A 17,981-nucleotide genomic window follows, 5' to 3' on the forward strand; every position below is an offset into this window, starting at 1 on the left:
ATAGAAAAACATTCCAGGTTCCAGGAACATACTGAACAAAAGGCACAAAAATGAACACACACACACACACACACACACACACACACACACACACGCACTGAATTTGGAAGTGGAGTAGCATGTAAAGTGGATAGGGTAGGAAATGAGGATGGAGAAGTGAGGTTGGATCATGTGGGGCACTGAGTGCATGCTAAATAAAGCTTACTTTATAAGCAATGGGAAACTACTGTAACTCTTCGGAAAGGTAGTGCCAGATGCAGTCTAATGTTATAGTGACAAAAATACAACTGTAGAGTCTTGTAGGAACTGGGTTCAAATGCTGGCTCTGTCATAAACTAGGCATCAGACCCTGAGTAAAGTTTCTTAATCTCTCTGAGTTTCACTGGTGAAATGGGAATACATATCTATTCCTGAAGATTATTCTGAGGATTGAATGAGACACTGTATGCCATGCACCAGACACAGAGCCTGCCACATCATAATCGCCCAACAAATATGAGCTGCTGATATTTTTATTCCCTAAACTTAGCCAAGAGGAAGGCTTCTTTCTGATCCCAGCTAATTTTTTGTAGTACTAGCAAAAACTGCATCTCTGTCATATTCTTTAGTTCTACTTCTCTCTGTACTGTCTAGAAGAACTCATTAGAATTGTAATCAAATTTCTTCAGTGTCTCTTCACTTTAAATAATGCCCATGTCTCTATTTGTCCCAATAATACAAGATTTTGTTTGAATTGAATCTGACTTTTTTTTGTCTTTCACTTTAGAAAAAAGGTACAATGGTCCCTTCTTTTCTAAATGGCAAATACCTGTTATGAAATAATACTGCTTTGCTAAGAAGTGAGTTGGAATACAGTCAAAATGTTTTCAAATAGGCAGAGCCAAAACTTAGAAACTAAAATGAAATTTTATTACAAGGTCACTATATGTAAAAGGCACAAGAACTTTCAACACTTTCTTTGATATTTGTGAAAAAATGAGAGAGAACAATTTAAGAGCGTAATGCAGAAGAAAGACCATAATCTTCCATAAAAAGCTTCAAGCTGCCATTTTTCTGGAAGGTGGTGATGGCATGGAAAGAGACGCTCAAAGGAGAATAGGGCCTAAGAAACAAAGCCGATTATTCACGTAACTCAGCCATTACAGGGTTATACCTCACTTACCCCTTATGTAAGAGAGCACAGGAACCAGAGCAGAATGAGCAAACCAATAGCTACAAGGGGAAGAGAAAGGTCATGGTATAAATCCAGGCTCTCCTAATAAGCCAACCCTGAGGCTAACAGAGGTTTAAACAAGATGTTCCAGCCTTTTCATATTTGAAAAGCTAATTTCCCCCAAGTATATCAAGAGCAAACGACAGAGAGCCCTGAAGATATTCAGCTAAAAAAACCTGGTCCTAAAGTCAGGGAATCAAACCTGTGTCTTCATTTTCTTCTTCCTTCTAAATGTGAAGTAAAATATCTTCCTTTCCTCCCCCCAATTTACTCACATTCACTTGAGATATAATTTTACTTTTCTTCAAAATTGCTCAACTGTGGAAGGTCAAGAGAGAAAGGCTAAGAGAAAGGTACATGGGGACACAATGAGGGGGCAAAAAAATCAACAGACCAGAAATCATTTTTTTCTCTTCTCTAAGATTCAACTCTATAAGGAAAGTATCCTTTTAGGATGCCCTTTCAGGAAATTTAAAAGGGAAGAGGTGTCTACAGAAAATAAGCCTTTAGAGCTTTGCAGCTCTTAAGTTTATACTGGTAACTGGACACTTAATATATTTGTAGTTCCAGGTGACCTGGAGATAATATGGGAGCATCAACTTGATGTCTCCCATATGGTTCCAATCATCTTTGGAGATCCCTAAATTCAAAGGTCAGTTTTACTATGCATTTGGAAAAAGACACACCGAGATCCTGATCTCTTGATAATGCACTGATTCTAAAAGACTCTAACAGAATAAACTCAGGGTAGCTATTCCCTGGGCAGGGAATGAGTGGGGGGAGATAAAGCTGAAACGGAGCAATTCATTTTTTCTCTTGAGATTCAACTCCAGAAAGAATAAACAGAAGAAATTTGTGTTCCCAGAGAGCAAAAATTCAATTTTTTTACCTTTGCAATCATCATTTGGTTAAAAATGTGTACTTTTATTATTTGGAGAGGCTATCAACTCCATGAAATAGGTTATATATATGTTCACTTACAAGAAAGTCAATAAGATGTTAAATATGAAAACCTTTTAGATGTAATTTTACTGGGCAAAATTTAAATTACCAAGTTCTACAAAGCTCTGTAAAGCTGGCTTAAGGTTTATTTTGAAATGCCACGTTAGCAAAATGTATGTTATCTAGGATCGGTGAAGGAACAAATCTTTTGTGTCTGCACATTAAGAGCTGCCTTAGGGCCATTCCAACAATACTTTTATTATATTGTTAACTGCCACGATGGTAGCCCCTCTGTAAGTTGGATAGGAATCTAGACTCCACCTGTATTCTCTGTATTCACTTGCCGATAGCAGCAGGTGAGACAAAACAGGTGCTGCATGATTAGCAGTACTTTCCAACACGGAGATTCTTCTTTTAGTACCAAACTTTGAAAGTTTTGGATTTGAAACAGCAATAAAGTTCCAACAGTGAGGTTGCAACAACAGGATTTGTTTTTACATACTGCTAAGCATTTCTTCTTTACCTTTCTTTTTGGATCAAATTTGTTAGAAACACTGAATTTAAAAACCAGCCAGAAGTACAGTTCTTATTATATTTTTTTCTGCTCTAATAGTACCATATAACACTATTATTCATCTTTAAAAGAAAAGGGCTTGGATTTCTGGATACAGACAAGAGGGAGTGGATGCATATCTCCTTATTTCCCCCACTAAGTATAGATAAAAACCCTGGGAATTATGTATAAAAACAAACACAGGAAGACCCAGAAACATGGAGAGAAGAAATTGGACCAACTAGGGACCCCAGGACATGAGAAATGACACAGCATTGAATTTGCTGGTTTTTCTTTTTGAATTTTATATATCCCAAACTGGGTGAAGAAGGATCCAACAATCTAGAAACACCAGTGAGTACCAAGTAAAGTTTGTTCCCACTTGCCAAAAGACCACTTGCCAAAAGCCTAGTGAGGCAAATATTAAAGACAGTAATCACTCTATTCTAGGTGAACATCATGGAAAAACCACAGCACCTTCCCTCCACCCCAAATCAACAAAATCCTAGTGGAAAGAGCAGACTTATATCTTTGCCTAGAGATAACTAGGTGTAATTCACCCTCCTTGCTGGGTGGTATCAGAAAAGGCCAAAGTACCCTGGACTATCACCACTACCCAGTGGAAAAGAGGTGACTCTGACTGCCCCCACCTACACCCCACTATAGTGTCAATGTAAACAACATGTGGGGTCTAGACATCTACCTCTACCCATAACAAGGTAACAAAGCAGAGGTAGTATCAGAGACAGGTTCCCTGTCCCTGTGCAGGTAGTATCAGAAGAGGTCAACAGAAAGTTTGGACTTTGGACTTCTGGACCAGGGGTAACAAGAGGAGTAGATGTCTACCTATTCAACCACCTTCCTGCAATGTCAGTAGGGGCTGAGTGAGGAATCTATATTTTCCCCCACTGTCCAATGATAATGAAATGCCTCTCTCCAAAACCTGCCACCCCCAATGGTATCAATGGAGTCCATGTATGGACCTTGGACTTGTATTCTCACCTAACAATACTGATGCACTGCTCCCCACCAAGTGCAGTGTCAATGAAGTACAAATGGGGAACCTGGGCAGCTGTCTCTTCCTGGCAGTATCAAGGCACCTCTTCTCCTGGGGTAACAATGAAGGCTGAGTAGACAGCCCACTGGGCTGCACCCTCCATCTAGCAGTGGAAGCCTACTAAAGCAGAGAATTTAAGTAAGATTGAGAGTCATATCATCTCCAAAATGTTCAAGATACAACTGAAAATCACTCATCATACTAAGAACCAGGGAAGTTATGACTTGTCTGAGAAAAGAAAATTAACAGATTACAACACTGAAATGACACAGATGTTGAATTAAATGTATAGAATTATATAAGGATTTTAAAGCAGCCACCACAAAAATGCTTAGACAAGCAATTACTAACACACTGGAAACAAATGAAAATACAGAATGCTTCCCATTTCTCCAAAGACAATATTCAGATGGGCAACAGACACATGAAAAGATGCTCAGCATCATAATCTTCAGAGAAAGGCAAATCAAAACCACAATAAGGTATCACCTCACAGCAGTCAGAATGGCTATTATCATAAAGACAAGAAATAGTTAAGTATTGGTGAGGATGTGGAGAAAAAGGAAACTTCAATTACTGTTACTGGGAATATAAACTGGTACAGCCACTATATGAAACAGTATGAAGGTTCCTCAACAAATTAAAAATAGAATACCATACAACCCAGTAACTCCACTTCTGGGTATTTTCCAAAAGTAAACAAAACACTAATTCAAAAAGATATATGCATCCTTATGTTTACTGCAGCATTATTTACAACTGCAAAGATATAGAAGCAACTCAAGTGTCCACTGACAGATGAATGGGTAAAGAAGATCTGGTATACACACACACACACACACACACACACACACACACACACACACAGGAATATTACTGAACTAAAAAGAGAAGGAAATTTTGTCATTCACAACAACATGGATGGACCTAGAGGGTATTATGCTAAATGAAGTAAGTCAGACAGAAAATGAGACAAACACCATATGATTTCACTTATATGTGGAATCTGAAAAACAACAAACAAAGAAATGGACTCATAAATACAGAGAACAAACCAGTGATTGCCAGAGCAGAGGGGGTGGAGGAGGGATGGCAAAATAGGTGAGAGGATTAAGAGGCAGAAACTACCAGTTATAAAACAAATAAGTCACAGGAATGAAAAGTTCAGCATAGGAAATATAATCAATAATATTGTAATAACTTTGTATGGTGACAGATGGTAACTACACTTATCACAGTGAGCACTGCATAATTTATATAATTGTTGAATCACTATGTTGTACAGCTGAAACTAATGTAACATTGTATGTCAATTATACTTCACTTAAAAAAAGAGAAAACCTTAGCAAAGAAATAGAAGATACAAAGAAGACTGAAAAGAAATCTTAGAACTTAAAAATATAATATCCAAAATAAAAGCTAATAACTCAATGGGCTCAACAACAGAATAGAAGTGATGAAGAAAAAAAATCAAGAATCAGTGAATATGAAGCTAGAACTGAAATTACTGAATTTGCAAATAGAGAAAAATAATCATTAAATTGGATTTCATCAAAATTAAAAAGACATTGAGAAGAATGAGAAGATAAGCTGCAGACTAGGAGAAAATATTTGCAAGCCACGTATCTGATAAGGAACTTGTACCTAGAACATATAAAGAATGCTCAAAACTCAAGAGTAAAAAAAAATTAACAACCCAAATAAAAAATGGACAGAACACATGAACAAACATTTCATTAAAAAGGACATATGCATGTCAAACAAGCAACAAAAAAATTTTCAACATTATTAGCCATTATGCAAATTAAAACCACACTGGGATACCATGGCGTATCTACTAAAAAACTACGATACAGTCACAATATCAAATGCTGACAAGAATACAGCATTCAATATTGAAACTAGATCATTCATATATTGCTGCTAGGAATATAAAATAGTACAGTCATTCTGGAATATAGTTTTATAATTTCTTAAAAAACTAAACAGACACTTACCATACAACCTAGCATTTGCACTCCTGGACAAACATCTCAGAGAAATGAAAACTTATTTTCCACATAAAAACCTATACACAAATGGTTATAGCAGCTTTATTAATAACACATAAAAATGAGAAGCAACACTCACGTGTGAATGGTTAAAGCAGTATATTCATACCATGGAATACTATTCATCAATAAAAAGAATGAACTATTGATACACGAACAATGTTGATGGACCTCAAAGGCATTTATGATATGTGAATAAAGCTAATTTCAAAAGGTTACATACCGTAGGATTCCACTTAAAATGATGTATGTTAACTAACTGGAATTTAAATAAAAACTTTTAAAAAATTCTCAAAATGGCAAAATGATAGAGGTGGAGAACAGATTAGTGGTTGCCAGAGTAGGATATTGGCATAGGAGGGCGAGGAAGTGACTATTTTCAGTGATGATTACATTTATTTACACATATGATAAAGTTGCACAGAACTATGCACACATACCACACACATACATATGTAAGTGAACATAAAATTGATGAAATCTGAAAAAGGTCTATGACTCACACCCATGTCATTTCCTAATTTGGGTATACTATAGTAATGTAAGATATTACCATTAGAGGAAACTGGGTGAAAGGTATACAGGAGCTCTCTGTACTATTTTTGTAACTTCTTATAAAACTATATTTTATAATAAAAAGCTAAAAAAAAAAAAGAAAACTAAAAGAAAAAGAGTCAAAAAGCAGGGATTATCATACCTGAGCTGATGCAGCTCATGTTGCCAGGAGAGATTTTCCTGCCTTAGCTCTTCTTGCATAATCTGAAAATTTTTTGTCTTATCTTGATACTCCTGAAGTTGAGCCTTCAGTGGACGTAACTCAGTGATTTCTTGGTTAATCTGTAAGTATTGCTGCTGCAGATTCTTCAATTCCTTCAGCTTTAACCAAAGGGAAAGTAACAGGGTGATTCATCACATCTCATTCACCCAGCTGTAAGTCATCAGCAGCTCTCTGCTAAGTCAGTCAGACACCACGACAGACTATCAGCACCTAACAGGTTCACTGACATATATTTGCAACATTAATCTCTAAAATGGTGAAATATAGGCAGCCAGGCTGGTGGGAATCACCCCATAGAGCTGCCATCAAGGCTATAGGGCCTGACCATTCCTGCAACTTGTACCCCAGCCTCCTGCTCCTGAGGTCCCCAGTTGATTCTAGATCTACAACCTGGACATAGGACAGACCTAGAGGACCTACAGTTTCTTTATGGGTGGTACCTCCCCAGAACAAGAAATGTAAAGATGGACTGACTTTCTATTTAGCCCTGTGCCCTGCTTAGGCTTTTAAACTTTCTTACATGGATATCAACCTTAACTCTAGCTTAGCTAATGTTGACTATGAAAAGAAGGCAGTGATGCCCAGGCCCAGGGATTAATAAGAGTACTTAGGCTTTGAGGGTCCAACATCCCGCCCACATAGGTTGTGTGACCCTGTGCACATTCCTCACACCCTCTAAGCCTTAATTTCCCTTATCTATAAAATTTCCCTTACCTTCCTTATAGTACTTCTCATTAGATTATGAGAATCAACTGACGAAATTAATGGTGGTAGTGATGATGGTTATGGTGGTGATGGTAATAATGATGATGGTCATATAATGATGGTGGACTTGCCTTTAATTAACAAAACTCTCTACCTACATTCCAGATATATCTTCAAATTATTTATCCCCAGTACTCTTTAAAAGCTTGGTAGTAAGAAATAATGTCAGGACATCTGGGCTAAAAGGGTGCATTGAACACATGTCTCTTTCACCCACTCTTAGAAACATCATTAAAGGTACAATAAAGGCATCATTTTATAAGCATAAAACACAAGAACAGGGAGAACAAGAGAGGAGTCAGCAACAACAAAATTAATTTTGGAAGCTGAAAAGCAGATGCATAAGTGGTAACTGACTTAACAGATCTGGGAAAGCCAAATCTTAAGCTGGCAGTAAGGAAAGCCAAGAACCAATGGAACTTACTCTGTAGAATCTTCAAAAGGCTCAGGAATTAACAGCACCAGGTACCTCTGGAAAAGATAGTGATGGGGGTAGGGAGAAGGTGGTGGCTGAAATAAGGAGAATTAGATGAAAGCTGCTTAAAAAACAATTACATCCCTAAATACTCCTCTTAGTTCCATACCTTTTGTTAACTCTAACAGACAACTAGAGTGTTATTCTTTGGAGAAGGTAAAAGAAGTGTCTCTGGGCCATCAAATACCAGGCACAACTGAAGGTAAAAAGACTGCTCTAAAACAAGGGTGATTGAGTCAATGTATGCCTTCTGAATGCTTGAAGTCTTTCCCCTACTCAGCTTGGACAATGCTGGCACCCAGGCCTTTACCATCCATGCAGGAAATGAGAAGTCTTCTCTAGAAAATCTGACCAGCCCAAGAGGAACTAAAGATACAACATGGGAACTACCCACAAAAAGTTCAGCAAGATCACCCTGCAATCACCAACCTCACAGTTGGTAAGCCCCATCCACAAGCTTTTTAGACCTTACCCTTAAACATGAAGAGTAATTCAAGGATTAACCCCCATCTGAAGAATGGATATCATTAAGTCTGGGATGAAAAGAACTAAAAGAAAAGTAATTCAGAAGAGATTAGCAGGAGGAAGAATATAATACACTTGAAGATTTAACAGAGAATATTGGAAATTAGAAACATTAGAGCAGAAATAAAAAATAAAGAAAAATTCATTATAAGAAAACATCAAAGAACAAAATTACCACCCCTATTCTTGGAGAAATAAGTTAAGAACATCTATCTATGTGACAAGAAAAAAAAAAAGAAATACTTAGAAATTAGGAACATGATCATAAAAATGAAAACCTCAATATAAGGTTCTAAGGATAAAAGTGAGAAAGCCTTCCCAAAGTATAGCAAAAAGAATAGAAAGGAAAATTATAGAACCAATCCAGAAGGTCCTACATCTAAATAACAGGCTTTTCAGAAAAAAAGACAACAGAGAAAAAGGATGGGGAAAATGGTAAAACTGAATTCAAAAGAATCTCCCAAAATTGATGAGTATGACTTCTTGGATTTAAAGGACTAGAGAAAATGATGAATAAAAATAGATCCACATCAAAGTACATTATCATGAAATTTCAGAATACATGACTAAAAACTCTATACATTTCCAAAAAGAAATGAGAGAGACAAAAAGGAGATAAAGAAATAGATTATAGATAAAGGATCAGCAATCAGAACATTAGACTCCTGAACCACACTGTAATATAAAAGGCAATAGACCAATGTCTTCACAATTTTGAAGGGGAATTATTTTCAGCTTAGAATTCTATAGCCAGCCAAACTATCAATCAAGTATGAGAGATAAAAAGACATCTTCAATAAATTTACCTCCCCTGTATCTTTTCTTAGGGAGCTACCAACAAATCATTTGTTGGAAATGATTTCTTCCAACATGGGAATTCCAACAAGGGGAATTATTTTCAGCTTAGAATTCTATAGCCAGCCAAACTATCAATCAAGTATGAGAGATAAAAAGACATTTTCAATAAATTTACCTCCCCTGTATCTTTTGTTAGGGAGCTTCCAACAAATCATTTGTTGGAAATGATTTCTTCCAACAAAATGAAGACACAAAACCAAGACAAGGAAGACCTGGAATACAAAAAACAGGAGATCTAATACAAGAAACAGGTGAAGGGAGATATCCTAGGATGAAAACTAGGAGTGCACAGCAACTGGTTCATGTAAGAGCGAGAAAAAAAACTCCAGAATTTTCTTCATAAATGCAAAATTGATAGGAATAAACACCTTAAGAGGATATGTGGATAAATGGCAGTAAACCTAGAGGTAAATTATATTGATAAATAGAAAGAAAACTAGTAACAACAACAAAAATACAGCTATTAACTCTAAGGGGGAAAAAAGATGCTGAGGAAAATAAAAGTAACATATCTCAGCTCTTATTTGTAGTCATAAAAATGTAAACACTGGGGCGCCTGGGTGGCTCAGTCGGTTAAGTGGCCGACTTCAGCTCAGGTCATGATCTCGCGGTCCGTGAATTCGAGCCCCACATCGGGCTCTGTGCTGACAACTTAGAGCCTGGAGCCTGTTTCAGATTCTGTGTCTCCCTCTCTCTGACCTTCCCCTGTTCATGCTCTGTCTCTCCCTGTCTCAAAAATAAATAAAACGTTAAAAAAAATTTTTTAAAAAATGTAAACACTGAATACCGAATTAACCAGAATGCAAATTACATCAGTAGAATGGAAAACGGGCTGTATACTGAAAATGTGCATATGTACCATGGAAGTAGAGAGAGGAAAGAGACCTAAATAAATCCCCGTTAGCATAAAAGACAGTCAATAGCTAATACAAAGAATTAAAACTCAAGATGCATTACCAGCATGATATTTAGATACCGAGAAAACACCAAAATAATAAGACAGTTGAAAGCAAAGTGTCTTGGGAGGAGGAGAATCAGAGTTGGGAGTGCTGTTTTTCTAATCAAACACGTAGAACTGAGTGATATGCAGAATTTAGTGACATAGATGTGCATATAACTTTATTTTTTAAACAAAAAAGAAAAGCATTTTTTTGTTTTAAAACAAAAACATTTTTATGCACTAAATATATTCTTTATTCACTCCTCTAATCCAGATACTCTAAATATTAATCTTGGAATAGACTAGATCATCAGGAAGCTGTGTGTCTGGGACTGCATTTTAGCTGTTTGTATAAGTACCTTTAGGAAACTAGACAAAATTCTTTTGCTATGCAGTTACAGCAAGGAATGGCTAAATTAAACCTATAAAATAGGGAGCCTAGGTGGCTCAGTTGGTTGGGTGTCCGACTTCAGATCTGATCTCACCGTTTGTGGGTTTGAGCCCCGCGTTGGGCTCTGTGCTGACAGCTCAGAGCCTAGAGCCCGCTTCAGATTCTGTGTCTCCCTCTCTCTCTGACCCTCCCCCTACTTGCACTCTCTCTCTCTCTCTCAAAAATAAATAAACATTAAAAAAATTTTTTAACCCCTATGAAATAACTATTATATTTACTGTAGAGAAGTAAAGGATATTTTACAATTTCATACGGTCCTCTCTATAGAAACACAAAAGAAATTTCTTGCAGGTCTCAATAAACTATTCTTATATCGAACAAAGTAGTTTTTCTTTCTTCCTTTTCCCTAAAACACGGATATTGTAATTCATGTATATGGATTTTTAATTCCTTATTTCTGATGGCTGCCAGAAAGCTGGAAAAAAATCTGATGACCCATCTTTCTAAAAAGATATTGTGACATCTCCTTGGGATACTAAATTTACTCCTGGTTTAATCTTTTTCTCTCCTATCCTCATCTTCTCTTCCTTCCCAGTTACTTGCATTATATTATCGTGAAAAACTGCTCATATCTTTATATGCTACTTCAAGTCATTTTCAGAATGAAATGAGTATAGGGGACTTCCAGAAAAGATGGCAGAGTCAGAGGATCCTAAAGTCACCTTGTTCCATGGATACAACTAGATAACAATCACATCAGTGTAAACAACCCTGAAAATGATTCAAAGACTGGCAGAACAGACTCCACAAGTAAACATACAGAAGAGACCACATCAGGTAGAAACACAGTTGGGAGCCAAGCTGACTCAGGAGACTGTCCATGGGAAGGAAGGACATCACAAGAACAGAGAAGGGAGAGGAGCAGACCCCATACCAGGCACCCCAGTCACAGGGACCTGCACTGGGAAGACAAAGCCTCGTAACACTGGCTTTGAGAACCAAAGGGAGCTAATATCTGGAGTTTTTATAATCAGTGGGGCTTACCACCTAGAACTTTACAGATGAACAGCTTGGCTCTGGGAGAGCTGGAGGGCAAGAGAAAATTAAGTCCCTTCCAATAAAGAGCACAACAAATAGCCCTGCTGAGATATAGCATAAAAGCAGCAGTTTGAAAAAATGCCTGGGGCATACAGGAAGACTTATCTATTAATCTCAGAGTGTATGCTGGAGGGCCAAGGATCTTTGGGAGACTTCTCCAAGAACAAAAGAGCTGGCAGGTGCCATTTCCCTCCCACCCCCAGCCTATATATGCAGATGTCTGCAGAAACCAGTGCAGCACAAACACTCTCCACTTGGGATTGCTGTGCCCCACCCCTGGGTTCTTCTGCAGACTCATCCCCTGCAACCTGGCCTCAGCAGGAGTATATCCAAAATGGCACCACAGGCGTGGCATTCTGCAAACAGTCCCAACAGGGGCCAATACCACTCCAAAGTGACTCCTGTCCAAAGGAGAGGGGAAGATAACCACACAGTAGTTTACTGCAGCCTTAGCAATGGGCTGGGAGGAGACGCCTGGTCTGACTACAATCCCCCACCCACTAACAAAAACCTACCAGGGGATAACACAGGGAGAGCTCCCTGCAGTTCAGTGTAATCACAGCTCCGGCAAACACCTGGTCTGACCCAACTAAAGCCCAAGACAGTCCCAGACTGGCCCATTAACAACACAGGGACCAAACTCTGCCCACAACAGGCAAAAGGAGCCATTGCAGATCACTACACTGAAGGCAAACACAGCTCAGCCACAACATGAGGGTGCACACAACACACACAGGAAACACCTTGAAATGCCAGGTTCTGGTGAACAAGGGACATTGCACTACAGGGCACCACAGGATCTCTTCTTGATAAGGCCACTACTTGCCACGGCTGACTTGATGTTGCTGACTTTCCTAACACATAGATATAAACATGGAGAGTTAGGCAAACTGAGGAATCAGAGGAATAATCCCCAAATGAAAGAACAGGACAAAGAGAGAGAAATGAAATGGAGATAAGCAATATGCCTGATAGAGGATTTAAAGTAATGGTCAGAAAGATACTCATTGAACTTGAGAAAAGAGTGGAAGATCTCAGTGAGACTGTCAACAAAAAACCAGAAAACACACAAAAAAAGAACCAGTCAGAGAGGAAGAACTCAATAACTGAAATTAAAACTACACTAGAGAGAATAAATAGTAGAATAGAGAAAAGAGAAGTACAGATCAGTAACCTGGAAGACAGAGTAATGGAAAACAATCAAGCTAAACAAGAGAAAGAAAAATGAATAAAGAATGAGAATAGATTAAGGGAACTCAGTGATATCTTCAAGTATAACGTTTGCATTATATGGATCCCAGAAGAAGGAGAGAAAGGGGGCAGGAAATTTATTTGAAGAAATAATAGCTAAAAATTTCCCTAATCAGGGGGAAGACACATAAATCCAGATCCAGAGGCACAGACAGCCCCCAACAAAACCAACCCAGGGAGGTCCACACCAAGATACACAGTAATTAAAATGGCAAAAATTAATGATACAGAGAATTTTAAAAGCAGCAAGAGAAAAGAAAACAATACGTACAACAGAAAGCCCATAAAACTATCAGCTGATTTTTCGGCAGAAACTTTGCAGGACACAGGGGAGTGGCATGATATATTCAAAGTGCTGAAAGAAAAAAACCTGCAATAAACAATACTCTATCCAGAAGGGCTTTATCTATCATTCAGAATAGAAGGAGAGATAGAGTTTCAGGACAAATGAAATTTAAAGGAATATATCACCACCAAACCAGCCTTACAAGAAATGTTAAAGGGGACTCTTCAAATGGAAAGGAAAGACCATAAGCAGAAGTAAAAAAGTAGGAAGCACAAAAGCAGTAAAATCAAGTACATCTATAAAAACCAGTCAAGGGTTTCACAAAATACAAATATGTAAAGTATGACACTATATACCTAAAACATGGAGGGGAGAGGAGAAAATTTTGGTACTTTTAGAATTAGTTCAAACTTAAGTGACCATCAGCTTAATACAGACTATTATATGCACAAGATGTTATATATAAACCTAATGGTAACCACAAATCAAGAAACTGGTAATAGACATGTAAAAAAATAAAATGAATCCAAGTATATCACTAAAGAAAGACAGCAAACCATGAGAGAAGAGAACAAGAAAGGAACAGAAAAGATCTACAAAAACAACTGTAAAACAAGCAACAAATTTGCAAGAAGTACACACCTATCAATAACTACCTCAAATGTAAATGAACTAAACTCTCCAATCAAAAAGCATGCAGTGACAGAATGGATAAAAAATCAAGACTCATCTAGATGCTGTCTAGAAGAGACTCATTTCAGACCTAAAGATACCTGCAGATTAAAATTGAGGGGGACAGAGAAACATGTATCATGCAAATAGATTTCAAGGGAAAGCTAGGGTAGCAATACTTACATCAGACAAAATAGACTTTAAAGTAAATACAATAACAAGAGACAAAGAAGGACACTCCATAATCATAAAGGGAACAATCCAACAAGATATAGCAATTGTAAATATTTATGCACCCACCATGGCACACCCAAATAAATAAAGAAGCCCACAACTTAACTTGTCTTTTCTGACAATGCTACATATAAAACTAGAAATCAACCCCAAGGAAAAAATCTAGAAAGAACACAAATACATAGAGATTATATAACATGCTACTAATGAATGAGTCAACCAAGTAATCAAAGAGGAAACTTACAAATACATGAAGACAAATGAAAATACAATGATCCAAAATCTTAGGGGTGCAGCAAAAGTGGTTCTAAGAGGGAAGTTTATAGCAAAACAGGCCTACCTCAAGAAGCAAGAAAAATCTCAAATAAACAATCTAACCTTACATTTAAAGGATCTTTAAAAAAAGAATAACAAAAAAAATCTAAAACCAGCAGAAGGAAGGATAAAATAAAGATTAGAGCAGAAATAAACAAAATAGAAACTAAAAATACAATAGGAGAGATCAATGAAACCAGGAGCTGGTTCCTGGAAAAGACCAACAAAATTGATAAAATATTGGTGAGATTCATAAAAGAGAGAGAGAGAGAGAGAGAGGGAGAGAGAGAGAACTCAAATAAAATCAGAAATGAAAAAAGAAATGACCGACACCACAGAAATACAAAGGATTATAAGAGAATATTATGAAAAATTATATGCTAACAAATTGGGCAACCTAGAAAAAATGGATAAATTCCTATAAACATATAATCTACCAAAATTGAAGCAGGAAGAAACAGAAAATTTGAACAAACCAATACCAGCAAAGAAACTGAATCAGTAATCAACAAACTCCCAACAAACAAAAAAGTCCAGGACCAGACAGCTTCACAGGTGAATTCTACCAAACATTTAAAGAAGAGTTAACCCTGTTCTTAAACTATTCCAAAAAGTAGAAGAGGAAGGAAAGGTTCCGAATTCATTGTATGAGGCTAGCATTATCCTGATTCCAAAACCAGATAAAGACACCACTAAAACAGAGAACTACAGGCCAACTACTCTGATGAGCATAGATGCAAAAATCCTCAACAAAATATTAGCAAACTGAATCCAACAATATATTTAAAAAATCATTCACCATAATCAGAATTTACTCCTGAGATGCTGGAGGGTTCAATATTTGCAAATCAATCAATGTGAGATCTTTTCAATATCTGAAGAAAAAGCACTTGACAAGGTACAACATCCATTCATGACAAAAACCATCAGCAAAGCAGGTTTAGAGGGAACATACCTCACCATAATACAGGTCTTATATGAAAAACCCACAGCTAACATCATATTCAATGGGGAAAAACAGAGCTTTTCCCCTGAGGTCAGGAACAACATGAGGATTTCCTTTCTCACCATCACCACTTTTATTCAGCATAGTACTAGAAATCTTAGCCACAACAATCAGATTAAGAGAAAGAAATAAAAGGCATCCAAATTGGTAAGAAAGAAGTAAAACTTTCACTATTTGCAGATTACATGATACTATATATAGAAAACCCTAAAGATTCCACCAAAAACCTACTGGAACTGATAAATGAATTCAGTAACTTCACAGAATAAAAATCGATATACAGAAATCTGTTGCATTTCTATTTACTTAATGAAGCAACAGAAAGAGAAATAAATAAAACAATCCTATTCACAATTGCAACCAATAATAATGAAATACCTAGGAATAAAATTCACCAAAGAGGTGAAAGACCTGTACTCTGTAAACTATAAAAACACTGATGAAAGAAATTAAAGATCACACACACACACACACAAATGGGAAGATATTCTATGCTCACGGACTGGGAGAGCCAATATTGTTAAAATGTCTATACTACCCAAAGCAATCCTTAATCAAATGCAATCCCTATCAAAATACCAACAGCATTTTTCACAAAACTACAATAAATAATCCTAAAATTTGTGTGGAACCACTAAGACCCTGAATAGCCAAACCAAACTTAAAAAAGAACAAAATTGGAGCTATCACTCTCCCAGATTCCAAACTATACTACAAAGCTGTAATAATCAAAACACTATGGTACTGGCACAAAAACAGACACATTGATCATTGGAAAGAATAGAGCCCAGAAGTAAACCTATGATTTAATCAATTAATCTATGACAAATGAGGAAAAAGACAGTCTCTTCAACAAATGGTGCTGGGGAAACTGGACAGCTACATGCGAATGAAACTGGACCACTTTCTTACACTATACACAAAAATAAATTCAAAATCGATTAAAGACCTAATTGTGAGACCTGAAACTATAGAAACCTAGAAGAGAGCACGGGCAGTAATTTCTTTGGCCCCAGCAACATTTTTTCTAGTTATGTCTCCTAAGGCAAGGAAAACAAAAGCAAATATAAACTATTGGGACTACATCAAAATAAAAAGCTTCTAGAGAACAAAGGAAAAAATCAACAAAAAAAAGACAACCTACTAAATGGGAGAAGGTATTTGTAAATGATACATCCACTAAAGGGTTAGTATACAAAATATATAAATAACTTATAAAACAACACCAAAAAACCCCCACACAATCCAATTTTTAAAAGGGCAGAAGACATGAACAGATATTTTTCCAAAAAAAGACATATGGCCAACAGACACATAAAAAGATGCTCAACATCACTAATTATCAGAGAAATGCAAATCAAAACCACAATGAGATACCTGTCAGAATGGCTAGAATCAAAAACACAAGAAACAACAAGTTTTGGTGAAGATACGGAGAAAAAGGAACCCTCACTCACTATTGGTAGGAATGTAAACTGATGGCATCTACTGTGGAAAACAGTATGGAATTTCCTCAAAAAATTAAGAACAGAATTACAATATGATCCAGTAATTCTACTACTGGATATTTATCCAAAGAATACAAAAATACTAATTCAGAAAGATATATGCATCCCTATGTTTACAGCAGCAGTAACACAATATCTAAAATATGGAAGGAATCCAAGTGGTCCATCAATAGATGAGTGGATAAAGAAGATGTATTTATATACAATGGAATAATAGTCACAGAAAGGAATGAAATCTCACCATGTGTAACATGAATGGGTCTAGAGTGTATAATGCTAAGTGAAATAAGTCAGTCAGAGAAAGACAAATACCATATGATTTTACTCATATGTGGAATTTAGGAAACAAAACAGTCAAAGGAAAAAGGAGGCAAAAAAGCAGACTGATGTTTACCAGAGGGGAGGTGGCAGGGGGATGGGTGAAACAGGTGAAGGGGAGGAGGAGTCCACTTATCCTGATGAGCACTGAGTAATGTATCGAATTGCTGAATCACTATATTGTATACCTGAAACTAATGTAACACTGTGCATTAATTACACTGGAATCTAAAAACAATTTAAAAAAAAAAGAATGAAATGAGTATAGATAAAGGCAGCTCTGGAGATTTGCTCTCTACCCTTTAGGTAAACATTGTCTAAATACTTATTTGATTATGGGAAAGTCCTAAGGAAGTTCGGACAGACTGAAAACTCTGGAATGTTTTCAGAGTTGTTTGTGACATTGTATTAGAATCCTCAGGGCTAATTCTCTGCCACTTGGACACTCAGACTTTCCCTTGAATAACTAAGTAGAGAACCAAAGTAAGCTAAATCCCTTTCGGATCTAAATCATTTCTGGAGTGGTCCTGAGGGAAAAGGAGTGTGTTGTAGAAAGAGGTGATAAACTGCTAGCCTCAGCTGAATGTTGAAACTGATAGTGGTTGACTTAAGATAGCTCCCATAACTATCATATATGCAGCCAGTGACTGAGAGACTATATGCTTCAATGCCCATGACATAGACTGAGAACAAGATATGAGGGAAAAGAGTTGATGGACAGTTAATGATACATTCAAGAAGTATG

The 17,981-nt window shown here is 36.9% G+C and overlaps 1 protein-coding gene across 9 annotated transcripts in view; it reads right to left on the reverse strand.

Annotated features, from left to right (window-relative positions):
* GOLGB1 (golgin B1) overlaps positions 1 to 17,981 on the reverse strand; it is an 88,855-nt gene that overhangs the window by 10,446 nt on the left and 60,428 nt on the right. For 5 of the 9 annotated variants that reach the window (XM_053903423.1, XM_053903422.1, XM_053903424.1 and 2 more), the window contains one exon: positions 6,514 to 6,692. The exons of 2 other annotated variants lie outside the window; for them this stretch is intronic. In XM_053903423.1, the coding sequence (XP_053759398.1) occupies positions 6,514 to 6,692 (179 nt within the window). Of the gene's footprint in view, positions 1 to 6,513; positions 6,693 to 7,783; positions 7,870 to 17,981 lie in introns of those variants that run through there. 2 more of the 9 variants (XM_053903426.1, XM_053903425.1) reach the window with 2 other exon arrangements.

The sequence above is a fragment of the Panthera pardus genome, unplaced genomic scaffold (assembly GCF_024362965.1).
Source record: "Panthera pardus isolate Hobbes unplaced genomic scaffold, ASM2436296v1 HiC_scaffold_16, whole genome shotgun sequence".
NCBI lineage: Eukaryota > Metazoa > Chordata > Mammalia > Carnivora > Felidae > Panthera > Panthera pardus.